We start from the raw sequence: 19,580 nt of genomic DNA, 5'->3' as shown, positions 1-19,580 counted from the left end.
CCCCCAAACCAGCTGCCTGATGGGCAGGATGCTGAATTAACGGTCAGGGTTTCTAAGAATCCTGAGAAAGTGGGGTGATTGGGCATGATCAGAGATCTGCTGATCTTCCAGGTTCTTAAATCCTGTCTGAGGAGAGAGCAGGCTGGGACATGCCATTCCCAAGGGCTCATATCCCCTTTTGGCTTCCCAGTCCACAGGATGTCATGGGGGAGGTGAAGGACCGATCAGCTTGGTTGTGCATCTGCTTTGGTGGGATTTGATGAGTCACCATTCAAGGCAGGACAAGACAGGCTGGAGCAGGTAGGAAGGCCTCACCTCTTCCATGTAATGCTTACTACCACCTTCTTTCCTTGTCTTTCTCCACTTTCTGGGGTCTGAAGAATTGGGGTGAACTGAGGATGACAGGGCAGGGGTCCTATAGAAGGACTACCTGCCTGGCTCCAGTGAGACCTTGAATGGGCAAGAGGAGCCCTGAGGCGTGGGGAGCATGGCAGGCCCCCTACCACCATTTCCAGCCACACATAGCCCTGTATTCTTTGCCCAGGCCCTTACGTGATTTCTCATTGCCAATGGCACCTGTGTCTTCATGACTGTGTTCTCCATACCTGGCTTCTTAGCTCCGGCTTGTACCCCGCAGTTTCTTGTCCAGCTGGCAGAGCTGATGGAGGAAGCCACGGTTGGGGAAGATCCACCGGTGTTCCCTCACAGTGATCACTGCCTGACGCAGGGACAGCTGCTGGTGCAGCATGAGGTAGGCCAGGACCAGTGTGGCAGAGCGGCTGACACCCACCACACAGTGCACGAGGACTTTGGCTGAGGGAGACATCCTGGTAAAAGACCCTTTCCCACCAGCCATCCCATCCAGGCCTGGGGTGGAGACCCTTGTTCCATTCCCTACCCTGCCTTGGGTATACTCTGGAACCTCAGGCAAGTCACTCAGCCATCATGGATCTCAGTTTCAAATGATTTTCATTTGAAATGATATTTCAAATGAGTAACAACACCTATTTGGCCTATCCTTGGAATGAAGTCCAAATCCTTAACATGACTTACAAGACCATCTGAGAGCTGGCCCTTCCTGACAACTGCAGCCTTATCTCAAGATGAACCTATCCCAACCCACATCTCTAGGAACACAGGGTAAGGAACACAGTTCCTTGAAACTGTCATGGTCTCTGACCTCTAGCCTTAAGCATGTGTTGTTCCTACTATTTTGAAAAATGTTCCTGTTGATCTTGGCCTGACTAACTTCTACTATTCATTCATCAAGTTTCAGCTGATACATGGTTTCCTTCCAAGGGCTTTCCTGATCACTCAAGGTATTGTTTGAATCATAGAGCAGCTCATCATTTCTGCATGTGGCCCAATGAATGTCCTTGTAAAGGGAAGTCCCCCACCTCCCTGGTCCTCTGGGCTGGCCACCCCTGCCCTGTGTTCCCATAGCACTTCACATTTTCCCTCCCACATCAGTAGCACTCACAATACTTCACACTTTGACTGGCAGGTTTCATGAGGGGAGGGACCCTGCCTTGTTCAAGTCTGAATTCCCTGAATTTAGTTTAGCATCTGACACATAGAAGATATTCAATAAATAGCCGATGAATGAATAACAAAAGAATGTCAAAGTGCCTTGGGCATTTTAAAAAGAGTGATATGAGCTGTTGTTTTGTCATTCCCATCACATGGATGAAGAAACTGAAGTCTAGAGAGGGACACTGGCCTGCCCAGTGTCATATAGCAGGAAGCACAGCTGTCGTTCAGGATGAACACAAAGCAGGAGCTCCTGCCTCTCCAGGCTTCTTTATTGTAACCTATGCCTGTTCCACCCCGACCCCAAATACACACATTTGAAAGTACTTTAGGGCAGACACATAAGGTACCAAATTTTCCCAAGGCTAAGTGTTGCAGAGAAAGAATCATTCTGCTGTTTGTGAGACCTGGATTCCGGCCCGAGAGCTCCTTTGAACTCAAGGCATGGCCTTCAATTTTGGCCTCAGTTTCCCCATATGTGAAGCAATGGTTTTAGATAAAATGTTGGAGCACTAAATGGAAGATTTCTAAAAACCAGGGATGGGAGCATACTGATGATTGAGGGGAAATGGGCATCCTTCCCTTGAATGAGCAGGGTGGGATATGGGTTCTGGCCCCAAGTCCTACCCCCAGGTGTGCTGAGGGCACGGTGGATGAAGTCAGCTGCAGAGGAGAAGTAGGTGCTGATGTCAAAATCAGGGAGGTCGTGGGCTGGTACCCCCAGGTAGCTCACACTGCTGCCGTAGAAATCAGGGCTGCCCTGACAGTAGAGGCCCCCATGGGCGGCGTTCAGCACGTGGGTGATGCCCAACTTCCACAGCTCAAAGCGGTTATTTGCCGTGGCCCTGAGGAGGGGGGGAGCAGGAAGGGGGCTGGATGCTGGCTGAGCTGTGGGGTCCAAGAAGGAGGCTTTGCATGGCTCCCTGTTTCAAAGGATGAAACCCTAAGTGTTCAAAGGGAACTAGAGCCCAGCCAGCCCCAGCTAGGGTCTGCTGCCCATGCCCCACCCCCAGAGCTTTCTGGAGGGAGAGTTGGTAGTGTAGGGTTATCTTTAGAACCTCTTGGCTTCCTCAGGCAATCTGCCCTTGGGCAGGGTAGGAAAGAAGGGATTGCTTTAGCCCTTCCTCTCCCTTCTTGCCCCACATCCTCCCACATACATCCGGTTTCTCTTGGTCATCGGCTTATACCTGCCTCTAATCTGCAAATGTCTAGAGGTGACACCTTCCCTGATTCACCCTCAGTCAGATTTCTCCACCCATTCTATGTCCAGAATAAGGAGGCTGGAATCAGAAAGGGGGATCTCTAACTACCCCATGTCATACCCCATGTACTTTCCCCCAGTCCTCTGGCCAATTGTCCTGGATGTGCCAGAAGACTCCAGGACTTCTGGGAAGTTCCCGTTTTTGCAGGTAGGAAAAAAAAAAATGCTCCCCCTGGTGGCCATATCTAGTCACTGCATTGTCCCAGCAGGTGGGAGTCCTGGAGAAAGTCCCTGGCTTCGGGGTGCTAAGAACAGAACTTTCCCCCTTATTTCCACCCACACCCATGTAAGGTAAACTGCTTCTCCTTGTCACCACCCTCACACCCCTCTACCAGTGACCACTCACGCATCTCCTATGAAAAGATTGGGCCAAACTTCATCCACACGGCTGCAAGAGGCCTTCCCTGCCCTCAGGAGCTCCTCTAGCTCTAGGACGCTAGGGCAAGGCGTGGCTTCGGCGTCTCCCTCCAGCTCTGGGAGCAAGGCCTCAGCCATGGGCCAGCCTGCCTACCCCTCTGCCTCTATGGTCACTCCTCTGCTTCTCCAGTGTCATTTCTCCTTCCCAGAGATTGGCAGGGACAGGTGGGACGGGAGTAAGTGACTCAGCAAGTCCCAGAGGCCTGTTTCTCCCAAGCCAGGCCCCACCCCCACACTCTTGAGAACATGGAATCAGATAGACCCCTGCAAATCACTATCTCCCTTAACCTCAGTTTCTTTATCTATAAAATAAGGATAATCACATCTTTCATTGTTCCAAAGGTTACATGAAACAAAGGTTGTGCTATTTCTAACACATTGTAGATGCTTAGAAACAGTTTTTTAATTAATAGGTTTAGAGCCCTGCATAAGGATGATGTTGATGATGATTATTATTATTATTATTTGGTATGGGGGATTGAACTCAGGAACACTCGACTTCTGAGCCACATCCCCAGCTCTGTTTTGTATTCTATTTACAGACAGGGTCTCACTGAGTTGCTTTTTGATGGGCTGGGTTTGAACTCACCATCCTCCTGCCTCAGCCACCCGAGCCACTGGGATTATAGGTATTCACCACTGTGCCTGGCCAATAAGTCTAATTTGGTTCTGAGGACTAAGTTAAAACAGGTTGGAGAGAAGGTGGTTGGTTCTAAGGATGAATGATAGAAGAAACTTTGTAGGTCTGGGAGGGCCACAAACTAGGTGGGACCTGAATGTTGGATGGGCCTCTGGATTGTGGAGCTCATAGTTTTCTGAGTTGTAGTGTCAAGAGAAATGTGGGGAGGAGACATGGAGTACAGCATCGAAAGGGTACCCACAAGGTTTACAGGAGGTTTGAACAATAGTCCTGTAATGAAAATGGCCAGTTTTCTTCAAAAAAAGGTTGAAGGGGCCTTGTATATCAAAGAAAGAGAAGTGAACATTGCTCTAGACTTTAAGAGCCAAAGGGGCCTGTCATCAGAAACATTTTGAGGGTAGGAGGGAGAGTCTTCTGCCTATCAGGGCTTTCAGCCCCAGGATAGAAACTGATAAAAGGTTGAGTAGGTTATCTGCAAAAACTATGTAAGGATGGCCTTAGCCCTGAGTCTAAGCAACTCCATTTTAAAACTCCTTTTGAAACCTGCAGTCTCACCAGGTACACCTGCGGAGCCTTCCAGTATGGCCCTCAAGCACAAACAAGTCACTTCTCCCCACCCTGATAAGCTCATAGTGAAGTCTCTGTCATGTTGTCCTCATCCCAATAAGGAGGAAAGGCAAGATAATCAGGGTGGGGACCACCAGACCAGATGCTTTAACCCCAGGGCAAATGACATCACTGAGAAATCCGGTGGCAGCTGATAGGGATTGAAAGGGTGGTCACAAGACCCAAAATTTAGTATGGAGCAAATGAACAGACATTCAGCTAGCTGACATTGAGCCCTCTCGCTGGAGAGCCTGATGAGAATCTGGACTGACATCCCAACTCTTCTTATCATTTGCCTGATCCTCTGCAACTTCCTCACCTTTCAAACTCTACAGCCACATCTTGAACCTGGTGAGAGCCACGACTTCTCCCTACCACACTCTCCTCAACTAGCCATCAGCTCCACCCCAGGAGAAGCCTGCCTTGGTTCCTGATCTGATAACCATGTCTGAATGAGTGTGCATCTGCTGGACTTAGAGCTCAAGGCTTGAAACTTTTGATCTGACACCTGAACTTAGCATGCAGAGGGAATATCTGTCATTAGCCCGTCATGATTAAGTGTGTTTTCAGTGCTTAGAATTAAATTAGAATTGTTTGCTGTGAATTGATTATGTCTATTGCAGTGCCTAGCATTAAGGATTGTCATTTTCTTGATTTAAGAACCTATAGAGTGAAATTGTATTGAGTGACTTGAGTGAATAAAGCATTGAAAAGGGCAGAAGCGTGTGGACATTCTTTATTTCTCCCCCTCAACTGCATAAGTCATACCTTTTGCCCATCTTGATAAGCTGCCAGAGCTGGTTGTTGGCAAAAGAGAGATGTCTTGCCCTCCCTCGTGTGACTTCATAAGGGACCCTGATGGGTCTGGGAGAGGTATGAGCTCTGTTGGACATGTTCCCAGCTGCTCCTGGTCTTGAGTCTGACTTGAGGGTAAAGACAATTCCAGGGAATACCCTGGAAACAGTCTGCACTCCTGTCTACCTGAAACATGCTCCCATCCCATTCAGTGTCAGAAAAACTGGTCTGGTACTGTATGGGGAGGCAAGGCAACGAAGGGTCTGGAACCCAGGCAGCTGGCTTTAGATTTGGTTTCTGCCAAAGCTAGGGCTAGGTTGGGGTGGGGTGGGGGCTTCTCTTAGGGTGGAATAGCATTGTAGATTGAGAATTTGGGTTGGTATGTAGATTTAGATAAAATACCAGTTTGGGCACAGATTTACTGTGATATTCAAGCAATGATGTTTTTGGCCTTTCTGTGTTGTATGATCTACTTTGTAGAGCTGAAACGAGGATTGAGATATTTATATGGCATTTGGCATAGACATTGTCAGTGAATAAAAGGGGTCTGCGATATCCATGATCATTGGGGGTTGGCTCTTGAAAAGGAGCTGGTCTTCTGCAAAGGAATCAGGATAACTTCCTCCGGATCCCCAACTCCGTTTACCAATCCCACGGGTTCCTCCCTTAATCTACACCAGCCCTCTTTGGCGGCGGGCCTGACGCATGCGCTCTCAGGCTCCCCTGCAGCGTTTTCCCTTCTTCTCTCCGGTGGGCTGGAATCTCGCGTCCCTTCCGGCCTTGGCCACGCCCCTTCTCCGGTAATGCTCCGCCTCCTGCCGGTAGTGCTCCGCCTCCCGAAGCAGTTCCGGTTCGGTACGGAGCAGCTGCCGGAGCGGCGGTGACGGAGCCGGAGCGATGCCTGCGCGCAGCCGCCACCGCTCCCGCCTCCACTCCGGCTCTCCGCCCCGGGTTCCACCCCCGCCGCTTGAAGTGCTCCACTCCGGCGAGGCGCGAAGGGCCCGGGACTCCGACGGCGCCTCGGACGCCGACTCGGAGGCGGGTCGGGGAAGCCCGACTCTCATCGCGGAGGTGAGCGGGCGCTGAGGCTGAGGAGAGGGGAGACTGGGGGGCGCCTGCAGCCAAGGGTGAGTGAGGAGTCTGGGGTGGAGCCGGGGGCGTCGAGGGGCAGGGAGCCCGAGGGACCGAGGGGAGACGGTTGAGGGGGCCAAGAGAGTCCGCTCTAGAATGGAATCTGGAGGGAATGGAGGTTGTTGAGCCGACGGCCTGAAGGGGTGACGACGCCGGTGGCCGAGGGGCAGGTAGAGGCTGAGGCGCGAGAAGGACTGGAGGACGCGGAGAGGCTAGGGCTGTTGAGAGCAGAGCACTGATGGAAGGAGTCCCCGGGAATGTGCACCCGGAGGAGGAGATGCTCAGGGCTTTGGTAGTGGGGAGAAGGGATCTCAGAAGCAGGCCTGGCCCGGGATTAACCCCAGGGCGGGGAAGAGGGAACCGTGTTGAAGTGATAGCCGACTGACCCGGGTGGGGACAGAGGTATTGGAGGGCAGGAGTTAGGTTTGAGTGGAAGAGGCTATTGGATGGAAAGTCATCTGGCCCAAAGGGTTGAGAGAAGGATTGAAAAGGAGAAGTGTGGTCAAGAAAGAAAAGGAGCCCTTGGGGATCTAATTTAGGACTTTGGCATTTTTACAAGTAGGTGTCTTTCAAGGCATCAAAGATCACTCGGGCAGTTACTTGGATCATAGTACTTTCTTTGTGGACAGTGGATCCTTTTAACAATCTGGATTGGTAGGGGCGGTATTCACTGATTTGTCTGCAGGGTTGGGGGAAGTAGTGCAAAGGAAGTGATGTTTTAAGATTGAAAGGAGTTAATTCTGAAATTAAAGGTATCATTTGGATTTCTTTTAACCGTAATGATGTACTTCTCTTTTTCTTTGTATTTCTTAAATAAATTTAAATACCAGACAAGTTTAAATCCTAAAAAAAAAAAAGATTTAATACATTAACTTTAAATTTTGAAAATTTAAACGTGAAAGAGGAATTTGGGTGTTTTGATTTTACAGTCCCTCAGTGTGAGTTGGTAACATTTTCCCAGTTTGGGGTGACATACGTCTTTGCTACAGGGTAAAAATATGGTCAATTTAAGTATCTGGGTTAAGAAGGCACATAAAACTAGAAGTAAAATCGTCACAGCCCCTGAGCCTACCAGATTTTCCTCTTGAAGATTACTTTTGACAGATTTGAAGGATTAATATTCTAGTACCATTTTGCAGATATTGTATGAATAATATTTCAATAGAGTAATCTAGGAAAATTAAAAAGCAAATTCTTGTAGTTGGCAGCTAATATCACTGGGATAGGTGGCATATATGCTTTTTATAGAAGATGTAGTATCAAAACCATAATTTAAAAAATCAGAAAATTCTTGTAAAATTTATATTCACTGTAGAAGAAATAAGTTAATTTCCTTTTCTAATTATTAAATTATAATGTGACTCCAAGGGATCTTAGTCTCATGTAATGTTTTAAAACTTTTTATCTGATTAAAGATTTTGCAAGTTGTTGGTCAGTTTGAACTTTTTAAAAAGTATTTTCTGCTCTAAACAAGTATTTGCTGTCTAATCATCATAGGATGACAATTTACCGATTGCAATAAGCCTTTGAATTAGTTTTGTATAGACTGTATCTCTTACCTTCAAATGCTCAGTGGAACAATAATTATTTCTTCAAAGGAGAAGCAAATTCTTAGGTTTGCTTTTAACTAAGGTTCTTAAAAGATTAACTTCATAAAATATTGTTAGTGAATGCTGCATTCATTTTTTAAATTTAAAGTTTTCTGTAGCTTTGATTCTTTTTGGACATCAAACTGACTTATATGAGAAAGAAATACAATTCCATATTCTGTTAAGTTACCTGTGAAAGCTCTTTTGAAAGATTGTGGTATTTGTTAAATAAGTGGATTAAGATTATTAAAGGCAACTATATTCTTTCATATCCAGATTAAATGTCTTACTTTTTTGCAGAGATTTGGGGAAGGAAAATCTGTTTTTTTGTTGTTGTTGTTGTTTTTTAACTTTCTTATGTGTTTTATTTGTTTACAAATAAGGTATTACTTGTTTTACATATACTGTTATCCTTTATTTTTTGCTTGCATGTGTTTTGGGAATCCTTTTGGAACCTGGCATTTGTTGTTGTTTTTCTCTAAAGATCTGATGTAACTCAGTAGAGGGGTGTAATAGTAGGAAAAGAACAGAAAGAACCACTTGATTATGAGTATCATGACGGTGATTCTTAACTTTAGGGCTTGTGGTTCTTGAAAAATCAAGAACTTAATTAAAAACAGGGGAGCATGGACAGGACAGGGCACACATGGAGAAGATCCTTTACTTCCTCTTGACTATTCATCACCTATTTTTTCTTTTTTCCTTTTTCTGTGTTAGGGATTGAATCTTGGGCCTTGAGCCATCACCAAGTTTTAAGCTGAAACGTCTAGCTGTTTAGAGATTTTATGCTTCCATATTGAAATGATATGTGGCTTCACTATACACTGAGCCTTTCCAGCAATATAATCATTTCAATACTGAATGTAATATAATGTGAGTCTATTAACAAGAAAACTTGGTTATAATAATTTTACCACAGTGTTTGATAATAAAATAGTGCTTTATGTGTATCTCAAGAATGATGTTGTGGGAGTGGTGAGTTATATTGTATTTGTCTTAAATTTTTATTGTGGGTTGTGGGTTTAGCTAAGCTTTTGACTTGTGGCAGAGGACAAGAGACACATAGAAACATAAGTTTTATCTTGATGCTTTTTTTGTTCTTTTGAAATTCTTTTGTTTTTGGGGGGGATACTGGAGATTGAACTCAGGGCACTTGACCACTGAGACACTCCCCAGCCCTATTTTGTATTTGATTTTTAAAGACAGGGTCTCACTGAGTTGCATAGCACCTCGCCCTTTCTGAGGCTGGCTTTGAACTCTCAATCTTTCCATCTCTGCCTTCCTAGCCATTGAGGTTACAGACATGAGTCACTGTGCTGAAATTCTTGAAGAAATTCTCATAGGGAGAACCATGGATTCTCCTAAGTTAGAATCTTCTTCTGAGTTAAACTGTGTTACTGTTTTACTGCAAATCATTTTAGCTTGGAACTTTGAGACTAAATTAAATTGATGTTAGTTTCATCAATGTAATAATGGCATGAAGCAGAGATTGCCAAAACTGTACATTAAAATTTGAGTCCAAATTCAATAAGTTTTCGTAGTATGTAATAGAGTATGAAATCTTGAGCCAGTATCTCATTTTCCATTATGCTGATTAGATTTGGGATGAAGCATATTTACTTATTTTTGGAGGTGCTGGGGATGAAACCCAGAACTTTGTGCATGCTAGGCAAATGCTTTATCACTGAGCTTCACTCTCAGCTCCTGTGTAGCATATTTTTTAAAAATTAATTTTTACCTATTTAATACTTTTTTGTTGTTGTAGATGGCACACTACCTTTATTTTATTTATTTTATGTGGTGCTGAGGATTGAACCCAGTGCCTCAGACATGTGAGGCAAGTGCTCCACCACTGAGCCACAACCCCAGCCCAGTGTAGCATATTTTAAAAGTAAAAATTGTATTGGTTAATATGTCCAACTGCTAGTCTGCCCAAATATTTTTATACTGTTTAGAGTAAGATTTAGAATTTTATATACTTAGCTTCTTTACTAGTATGCTATGTGCCAGGTCAGGAACCCTTCACTAAATTTACCACTAAATTGGATTGTAGGGTAAAAAATTTTTGTATGATCAAAGAAATAAAGTGGATAGTGATATCAGATTCTTATTTACTAAGCTCAGACAGTTCTGGATGTGATATAGAAATAGGTGCAACCTAATAGGTAAAGTCTTGGTTTAAAAGTTGGAGCCAGGAAAAAAAGTGTGTTCTTTGTTATACTCAACAATTTTTTAGTGTAGTATATAAAAGTGCATGGTCAGGGAAGTAAAAAAAAATGTCTCTGAGCCAGGCATGGTGCTGCAGGCCTGTAATCCCAGTGGCTTGGGAGGCTGAGGCAGGAGGATCAGAAGTTCAAAGCCTGCTTCAGCAATTAAGCAAGGCCCTAACAACTTAGAGAGACCCCATCTCAAAATAAAAAAGGGCTGGGGCTTAAGCACCCCTGGTTCAATCACTGGTACCAAAAAAAAAAAAAAAAGACATCAATATTTCATTAGTATGTATAGGCATATGTGAGTTAATAATTGATGTAATTCATATCTATTTAAAGTGATGTGTTTGGAACAGTGAGAAATAATATTGTTTTCATTTTCTCCCTCCCCCACCACCTCTCTGGGCAGTACTGGGGATTGAACCCAGAGGCAGTCTGTCACTGAGCTACATGTCTAGCCTCTTTTTAAATTTTGAGAAAGAATCTTACTGAATTACTAAGACTGGCCTTGAATTTGTGACTTTTCTGTTTTAGCCTCTTGAGTAACAGGGATTACAGGCATATGTCACTGTGCCTGTCTTGTTTTTATTTTCTTAAAAGTTATTTTTCAGGCTGAGGTTGTGGCTCAGTGGTAGAGTGTTTGCCTAGCATGGGTGAGGCACTGGGTTCGATCCTCAGCACCACATAAGAAAATGAATAAATAAAATAAAAGTTATTTATTTATTTAAAAAAGTTATTTTTCTTCTGATTACCAAGTATACCATGCTTATTGTATAAAATATAGAAATTCTAGAAATAATTAATGTAGAAAGAGCCCACCTAATAGTTTAATAGTTTTGTATTTTTAATACAAAACCTTGTATTAAAAAATACAATATAAAAATACAAAACTTTGTATTAAAAACTTTGTGTTATTTGTAATAATGGTTAATAGTTTTGTATTTTCTTTATTTAAAAAATATACATATGCTACATGTGCTATTTTTAAGGAGCATTCTCCTTTTCAATAAAAGTTTTTAAACTTTTTATTTTTGAAATGAAGATTTACAGGAAGTTGCAAAGATGGTACTTTCATGTACTTTCACCCAGTTTCCTGCAATAGTTACATCTTACATAATTATATAACAGTATCAAAACCAGGAAATTGACATTGGTACAATGTGCTTACATAGTTTTTGTTGTTGTTGTTGTTGTTGTTTCATCATGCATAGATTTGTGTAATCATTTCCCCAATTAAGATATTGAACTTACATTCCATCACTACAAAGATCTCCCTGTGTTATTCTATTATAGTTTTCCCCTAGCCTCAACGCACACCATGTCTAGTTCCTGGCAACCACTAATCTGTATTCCATTTATATAGTTTTATCAGTTTGAGAGTGTTACATAAATGGAATCATACAATATGTGACATTTTGAGGTTAACTTTTTCCCCTTCAGCCTAATCCGTTTGAGACTCATCCAAGTTATTGTGTATATCAATAGTTTCTTTGTTTTCTTCCACGTTTTCATTCTTATTGCTGAGTAATATTCCATGGTCTGAGAGCCACAGTTTGGCTATTCATATATTATAGGACTTTTTTTGTTTTCAACTATTACAAGTAATACTGCTGTGAATCTATATGCTTACGTGCATAGGTTTTAATGTACACATAAGTTTCATTTTTCTGGAGTAAATACCCAGGAGTATAATTGCTGGGTTGAATAGTAACTCTGTTCAATTTTGTGGGGGAGTGAGTATTGGGAGATTGAACCCAGGGTGCTTAATCACTGAGCCACACTCCCCAGCCGTTTTTGTATTTTATTTAAAGACAGTGTCTCACCGAGTTTGCTTAGAGCCTTGATAAATTGCTGAGGCTTGCTTTGAACTTGATTCTCCTGACTCAGCTTCCTGAGCTGCTGGGATTATAGGTGTGCACCAATACCCTAACTAACTGTGTACATTTTATAAGAAACTGTCAAAACTGTTTTTCCAGCATGGCTATATAATTTTACATTTCTGTGCACAGTGTATAAGAGGCCCAGTTTCTCTGCATCCTTAACAGCATTTTGTAGTGTCAGTTTATTTTAGCTGCTTTAATATGTGTGGTACCTCATCATAGTCTTTATTTGCATTTCCCTTATAGCTAGTGATGTTAAACATCTGTGCTTACTTGCCATTTGTATATTACCTTTTTTGACATGCCTTTTTATGACTTTCTCCCATTTTCTAACTGTATTTTTTATTGTTTAACTTTTAGAGTTATTTATATATTCTAAACATGAGTCCTTTCTTACAAATATGGAAGATATTTTTTCCAGTCTGTAGCTTGTCTTTGCATTCCCTTCACAGGGTCTTTGATATGGTAAAAACTTTTAGTTTTGTAAAGTCCGTTTTATTGATTATTATTATTATTATTTTATTAAGCTTTTAGGTGTCATGTCTAGGAAGTCATTGCCCTGTGTCCTTAAAGGTTTTCTTTTAAATTGTCTGAAAGTTTTGTGATTAATTCTTTACACTTAAATGATAATTCGTTTTGAATTAAATTTTACTGAAGATGTGAGGCTTGATAAAGTTTTTTTGTTGTTGTTGTTGTTGTTGTTATTGTTTGTTTGTTTTTCTTGGACTATGGATGTCCTGTTGCTTTAGCACTATTTTTTAGCTAGCCACCATTAAGTTGCTTTTCATCTTTGTCAAAAATCTGTCGGCCAAGCCAGGTGTGGTAGTGCAGGCCTGTAATCCCAGTGACTCTGGAGTCTGAGGCAAGAGGATTGCGAGTTCAAAGCCAGCCTCAGCTAAAGCAAAATGCAACTCAGTGAGACCCTGGCTGTAAATCAAATACAAAATAGGGCTGGGGATGTGGCTTGGTGGTCTAGTGCCCCTGAGTTCAATCCCTCGTAAGGCTCCCTCACCCCCCCAAAAAAATCAGTTGGCCATACTGGTGTGGGGCTATTTCTGGGTTCTTTATTTTATTCCATTGATCTGTATGTCTGTATCTATATTTCTGTCTACCAGCAGCGCATAGTCTTGATTGCCATAGCTGTATATCTTGAAATTCAGTAGAAGGATTTTCCCTCTGTTCAGAGTTGTTTTAGCTATTCTAATTCAAACTTCCATGTAAATTTTAAGATGCTCTTATCTGTATCTATAAAATACCTTGCTGGTATTTTCATAGGAATTGTGTTTAACCTTTGTATTGCTTTGAGAATTGATTTCTTTATTGTATTGTATCTGCCATCTTATGAGCATGGAATATCTGTTATTTAGATTTTTTTTTATTTTATAATTTTCATTTATACAGAGCCTATGTTGTGTTGTTAGATTTATCTAGACATTTCACCTTTTTTAAAAAACATTTTTTTTCTTGTTGTAGATGGACTTTTATTGTTATTTACTTATATGTGGTGCTGAAAATCAAACCCAGTGCCTTACACATACTATGCAAGCGCTCTACCACTGAGCCACAATGCCAGCCCATCACCTTTTTACAAAAAAGTGATTATAAATGATTTTATATGTCCATGTGATAATTGCCAGTACATAAAAATACAGTTGTTTTTTTTTTTTTTTTAATGTTTGCAGTGCTGGGGATTGAACTTAGGGCCTTATACATGCTAGGCAAGTGCTTTACCATTGAGCTATACCCCCAATCCCTACATTGATTTTTTGGGGGGAGTGTATGTGTGCTGGGGATGGTACTAGGGATTGAACTCAGGGCTTCTCTATAGTTAGCTACATACCCAGCGGCCCCCCCCCTTTTTTTTTTTTTGGTTTTTAATTTGAGACAGAGTCTCATTAAATTGCCCAGGTTAGCCTCAAACTTGCATTCCTCTTAGTCTCAGCTTCCTGAGTCTCTGGGATTTCAGGTATATAACACCACACTCAGCTCCTACAATTGATTTTTTTTTTTGATTTTGAGGTATTGGGTATTGAACTTTGATGTATTCTGCCATTGAGCTACATGTCCAGCCCTTTTTACTTTTATTTTTTAATTTTTTTGAGACATGGTCTCACTAAATTGCTCAGGCTGGCCTTGGACTTGCAATCTTGCTAACTCAGCCTCCCTGAGTCACTGAGATTACAGGCAAATGGGGTCAAGCCCTACTATATTTGATTTTTATATATTGATTTTATGTCCTTTCAACCTTTGTGAACTCACTTTTTAATTGAGTCTCTTTTTTGTTTTTTTGGTAGATGCCTTGGGATTTTCTCTGTAGACTATCATTATCTGCAAACAGAAATATTTTTATTTCTTTCCAAAATATTCATCTTTAATATCCTTTTCTTGCCTCTTGTGCTGGCTGGAACTTCTAGTGTTATGCTGAACACAGTGTTAAGAATAAACATTTTTGACATATTCTTGATCTTAGGAGGAAAACATTCAGTTTTCTAGCTTTAAATAAATGTTAACTGTAGGTTTTTAAAAGAAAGGATGTTCTTTATCATATTAGGAATTTCTTCTCTATTCCTGGTTTTCTGATAGTTTTTATCACAGTTGGTTGTTTATTATTTTGTCAAATGTGTTTCTGTATCTATTTGTATGTTTTGTGTTTTTCTTCATTAGCTGGTAGATAACAATATAGTAGATAACATTGTTTGATTTGATTTTCAAAGACTTTGCATCCCAGAAATAAACCCTCTTTGGGCATGGTGTATAGTTTATTTTATACATTGCTGAATTCTGTTTGTTAATATTTTGTTAAGAGGTTTTATAACTATATTCATGAAAGATATTGGTTCCTTGAAATATGGAGTGAGGTTACCTCAAAGATTTCTTAAATTTCTATAGATATTGCCTCTGTAACCTTTCTTTTCCAACTCCCTTGACTTTCCAAATTTTTAACAAGTTACCTAAGAAACCACTTTTTAAGTGTTGTTTAAGGTTTGAGTGAGCCAATTATGTAAAGAACGAGCAATTAGAATTCATTTTTCCTTTTTAAATGACTCTTCAATATCCCTTTCTAGACCATCAAATTATTGAAGGTAGAATCTAGATACATGTCTCATTGCCCAGCGTAGTGCTCTTCACATACTGTGTGCATAGTGAATATTTAATAGATTAATAAATGTGACATCTTAAGATTGTATCCCCAATACCTTAATATCTAGCACTAGTATAAAGGAAGCACTTTGGACTGGGGATGTAACTCAGTGATAGAGCACAAGCACTTGCCTAGCATATGTCAGTCCCTGAATTCAATTTCTGCTATAGGAAAAGAGCAGGAGGGGCAAAATGAAGACGGTGGAGAAGAGAAGAAAAAGGCATTTATTGAATGCAAAATTGTGACTGAAGAGTACAAAACTTGTGGTTTAAAAAGCCTTCATTATTAGCCAGTCTTGTTGTTATTGTATTTATCTAGTGTAACTGAACATCTTTGATGAATTCCTCTGCTGACAACTAGAAAATATTTAATATGTATGAGATCCATCTCTTACAGTAGTGCAGAAACCCTCGGTTCCCATATGTTCTGTAGTAGGTAAGAACATAAACTTTGAAATGATATTGTCTGGATTGAAAACTTATCTGTAATATTTACTAGTATAAGCTGATCTTGGGCAAGTTGCTTAGCCCCTTTATATTAGTTATCACATCTGTAAAGTGGAGAAATTAATAGCACCTACTTTATATAGTCATTATAAGGATTATTTGACCATAAAAGTAAAACACTCAGAAGCCTTTTTAGTATGTTGTAAATGCACAAGATAAGATTTTTAACCTGTGAGGTTGATTACCAGATTATGTTCCTGGCAAATTTACCAAATTTGTGATGTTGTGTTATCTCTTTAGACTTTCCAAATGTATTGGTATAAAACTGTCTGAAATGGGTAGGGGATGTAGCTCAGTGGTAGAGCTCTTGCCTAGCATGTGTAAGGCCCAAGGCCCTGGATTTAATTCCTAGCACTAACAAAATAAAACACTGCCTGAAAAACACTGAACAATTACCATAAAGTTTTATAGTAAAAATATAAATAAAGGAAATTTTATGATGAAAATTGTCCAGTTATACTCATAGAAATGAAATAACCAGCTATCTAAAAGTAAGTTTTTTCTCATGTTTTTTGTTTTTTGTTGTTGTTGTTGTTTGTTTGTTTGTGTGTTTGTCTTATTTTTGCTTTTTGTTGTTGTTGTTTTTGGTACCAGAGATTGAAACTAGGAGAGCTTAACCATAGAGTTACATCCCCGGCCCTTTTTAATTTTATTTTGGGACAGGGTCTCTCTAAGGTCTTAGGACCTCAGCCTCCAGAGTCCTTGGGACTACAGGCCTGCACCCCCACTGCCTGCTCTTGTTTTTTTTTTTTTTTAGTGATTCTTTTTGGAAGGGCATTGGGGAATTTAGTGGTTAAAAAAATTATTTTGAAATTATGGCATTTGCAGGTAAATGGATGGAGTTGGAGAATATCATGCTAAGTGAAGAAGCCAATCCCCAAAAAACAAAGGCCAAATGTTCTCTTTGATAAGTGGATGCTGATCCATAATGGGGTGGGGGCCATAGAAAAAATGGAGGAAATTTGATTTGGCAAAGGAGGGAAGAGTAGGGAGGGGGCATGGGGGCCTGAAAGATGGTGGAATGAGATGGGTTACCCTAGGTATATGTATGACTGCTCATGTGATGCAGTGCTACATTGTGTACAACCAGAGAAATGAAAAGTTGTGCTGCAATTGTATACAGTGAGTCAAAATGCATTCTGCTGTCATATGTACCTAAATAAAATTAATTAATTAATTTTAAAAGGGGAAAATTATTTCGGTTGCTGCTCTTTCTTTCTTTTCTTTTCTTTCTCTTTTTTTTTTTTTGGATACTGGAATTGAGCCCAGGGGTACTTTACCACTGCACTACATTCCTGCTTTTTGTTTTTTCTTTTAAGACAGGGTCTTGCTAATGTTGCTGAGGACTTTACTAAGTTGCTGATTCTGGCCTGAAACTTGGGATCTTCCTGAGTAGTGGAATTACAGGGGTGTGCTTCCATGCCTGACAGCTAGATGCATTCTTGTTTTGCATTTTCTCCTTTTCTTTAATTTGTAGTGGCATATTTATCTACATTGTTCTTGATGTTATTGAATCTACTTACTGGCTGCTATATGAAGTAGCAAGATGAGAGCTTTTGTTTATTATTAATGGAACTTTTTTTTTTTCACTCAAGTCTTTCCACAGACACTAAGTGCTTAGTTGAAAAAAAAGTTGTATAGTTAACTGAAACAAAATGTAATACATTCCAAAGAATGCTAGTGTGTGTGTGTGTGTGTGTGTGTGTGTGTATTTATTTATATATTTAATAATGAGCATGGAGGAGAAAACCATATCCTGCTTAGTTTCCCAGATAGTTAAGGGAAACAATGTGAACTTACTTATCTAGATTTGAACCTGAATGTGGACCCTAACCTGAGAGCTTGAAGCCTTTAATTTTGGGTACTTCACTTGCTCTGAAAGATTACAAAGGACTGAGGATTTACATGTTTTATGTCCCAGAAGGGTTCATTTGCAAGAGACAAAAACTTCTCTAGGCTCTGGTCTGAGCTGCTAGGAATGACTTGTAGAACATGATTTGAACTGGCCTGTAGAGGAGTACCACCTTTGTCACAGTCAGAAAGTTGGAGACCAACATGAAACTATTGAGTTTAAAGAACACACCATCTCAACACCAGAAAAACAAAACAACCTGATTGAAAAATGGACAAAGGACTTGAATTAGGCATTTCTCAAAAAACAAAAAACACAGTATGTCCAATATGCGTATCAAAAGATGTTTAGCTTTACTAATTGTTAGGGGAATCAAATCAAAATCATGTATTGTGGTTTGGATGTGAGGTGTCCCCCAAAAGCTCATGGGTGAGACAATAAAAGAAGGTTCAGAGGAAAAATTATTGGATTATAAGAGTCTTAACCCAATCAGTTAATTAATTCCCTGGTAGGGATTAACTGAGTGGTAACTGAAGTGATAGAGTAAGGCTGGAGGAGGTGGGCATTGGAGGCATGGCTTTGGGGTGTATATTTGTATCAGACAAGTAGAGACCTCTCTCTCTGCTTTCTGATCATCATGTGAGCTGCTTGCCTCTGCCACACTCTTCTGCCATAATGTTCTGTCTCACCTTGAGCCCTGAGGAACGGAGCCTGCTATCTGTAGATTGAGACCTCTGAAACTGTGAGCCCTGAAGTAAACTTTTCCTCCTAAAAATAGTATGGTCAGATCTTAACAGTCACAGCAGCAAAAAGCTGACTAAAACACCATGATAACAACTTTAAAGTCATTAGAATAGCTGTTATTAAAGCCAGCCACCCAGGGCTGGGCTTGTAGCCCAATGGTGGAGCACTTGCCTAACACCCCTGGATTTTATTCTCAGTACCACATAAAAAATAATTAAATAAAATAAAGGTATATGTCTATTTACAACTAAAAAACAAAAACAACCAACCAACAAACAAAAACTCCAAGCAAGAAATAATTGTTGATGAGAATATGGAGAAATTAGAACCTATTGTACACATTGCTGATAAAATGGAAAATGGTGTGGTGACTCCTCAAAAAATTAAAGAGAGTTATTGTAGAAGTCAGCCAGTTTCACTTTGGGGTATATACCCGAAAGAAATTAGAGATTTGAACAGGTATTTGTAGTCCAGGTTCAGAGCAGCCTTTTTTACAGTACCCAAAAGGGGAAAGCAACCCAAGTGTCTGTTGATAAGTGAATGGATAAATAATTGTGAATTATACATATAATGGAATATTTTTCAGCCTTTAATAGGAAGGAAATCTGACATGTTACAACATGGATGAGGCTTAAAGGCATTATCCTAAGTGAAACAAGCAAGACATAAAAGGACAAATATTGTATGATTCTACTTAAATGAAATATCTAGAAAATGTAAATTCATAGCAACAGGAAGTAGATTAGTGGTTACTAGGTGCTCAAGTGAGAGAAGATGGGAAGATACTGCTTAATGGGTGCAGAATTTCTGTTTGAGATGATGAAAAAGTTCCAGTGATAGATGGTGGTGATGGTTGCACAATAGTGTGAGTGTACTTAATGGGCAGAACTGTACATTCTAAATGGCTGAAATGATAAACTGTATATATAGTTTACTACACACACATACACACACATACACAATCTGCAGCCTGTTCTGCTGCCCCTCAACTGCAGCTAGCTCCTGACTCTTAAGTTAGTGATTAAAATTGGAAATTATGCATACACACACACACAAACACACACAAAGTAACATTTCCACTGTTCTCAATCTAGTCTCTATTTCACTTTTGCTTTCCACATCTCATGTCAGAGCTTTTGTTGATTGGTCCTAATTCACATTTAGACCTCTATCTACAAGAAAAATGTTTAGCTTTTCAGGCTCAATTTAAAGGAAACAACTAGAGAGAGTGTGTGGAAAGGATACTGAGTGCCAGTTCATCATATCTACCATAGACC

The 19,580-nt window shown here is 40.6% G+C and overlaps 2 protein-coding genes across 4 annotated transcripts in view; one reads left to right on the top strand and one right to left on the bottom strand.

The window, feature by feature from the left end:
• Positions 1-611: 611 nt before the first annotated feature.
• Positions 612-3,316, bottom strand: Dusp13a (dual specificity phosphatase 13A). The gene is made up of 3 exons (XM_040271961.2): positions 3,138-3,316; positions 2,158-2,375; positions 612-813 (listed from the first exon to the last, which is right to left on the bottom strand). Exons 1-3 carry the CDS (start codon positions 3,284-3,286, stop codon positions 614-616), a joined length of 567 nt encoding a protein of 188 aa, XP_040127895.1. The 5' UTR covers positions 3,287-3,316; the 3' UTR covers positions 612-613.
• A 2,749-nt stretch (positions 3,317-6,065) lies between these two features.
• The window catches only part of Samd8 (sterile alpha motif domain containing 8), a 59,945-nt gene continuing 46,430 nt past the window's right edge, over positions 6,066-19,580 (top strand). Inside the window, exon 1 of one of the 3 annotated variants that reach the window (XM_013358895.4) lies at positions 6,066-6,320. In XM_013358895.4, the coding sequence (XP_013214349.1) occupies positions 6,147-6,320 (174 nt within the window). In that variant the 5' untranslated portion in view covers positions 6,066-6,146. Of the gene's footprint in view, positions 6,377-19,580 lie in introns of all 3 variants that reach the window. The other 2 variants (XM_005325874.5, XM_021726704.3) reach the window with 2 other exon arrangements.

This window comes from Ictidomys tridecemlineatus, chromosome 1 (genome assembly GCF_052094955.1).
Source record: "Ictidomys tridecemlineatus isolate mIctTri1 chromosome 1, mIctTri1.hap1, whole genome shotgun sequence".
NCBI classification, from domain to species: domain Eukaryota; kingdom Metazoa; phylum Chordata; class Mammalia; order Rodentia; family Sciuridae; genus Ictidomys; species Ictidomys tridecemlineatus.
The sequence above is the reverse complement of the archived record's forward strand: the minus strand, read 5'-3'. Positions and strand labels throughout refer to the sequence as shown.

Excerpts from the sequence above, each read along its gene's own strand:
- Dusp13a (XM_040271961.2), bottom strand. The coding sequence starts at position 3,286 with ATGGCTGAGGCCTTGCTCCCAGAGCTGGAGGGAGACGCCGAAGCCACG. Across the intron at positions 2,376-3,137 it reads AATCTTTTCATAGGAGATGC|GGCCACGGCAAATAACCGCT; the intron begins GTGAGTGGTCAC and ends CCCCCTCCTCAG. Across the intron at positions 814-2,157 it reads TGCCCTCAGCACACCTGGGG|CCAAAGTCCTCGTGCACTGT; the intron begins GTAGGACTTGGG and ends TGTCTCCCTCAG.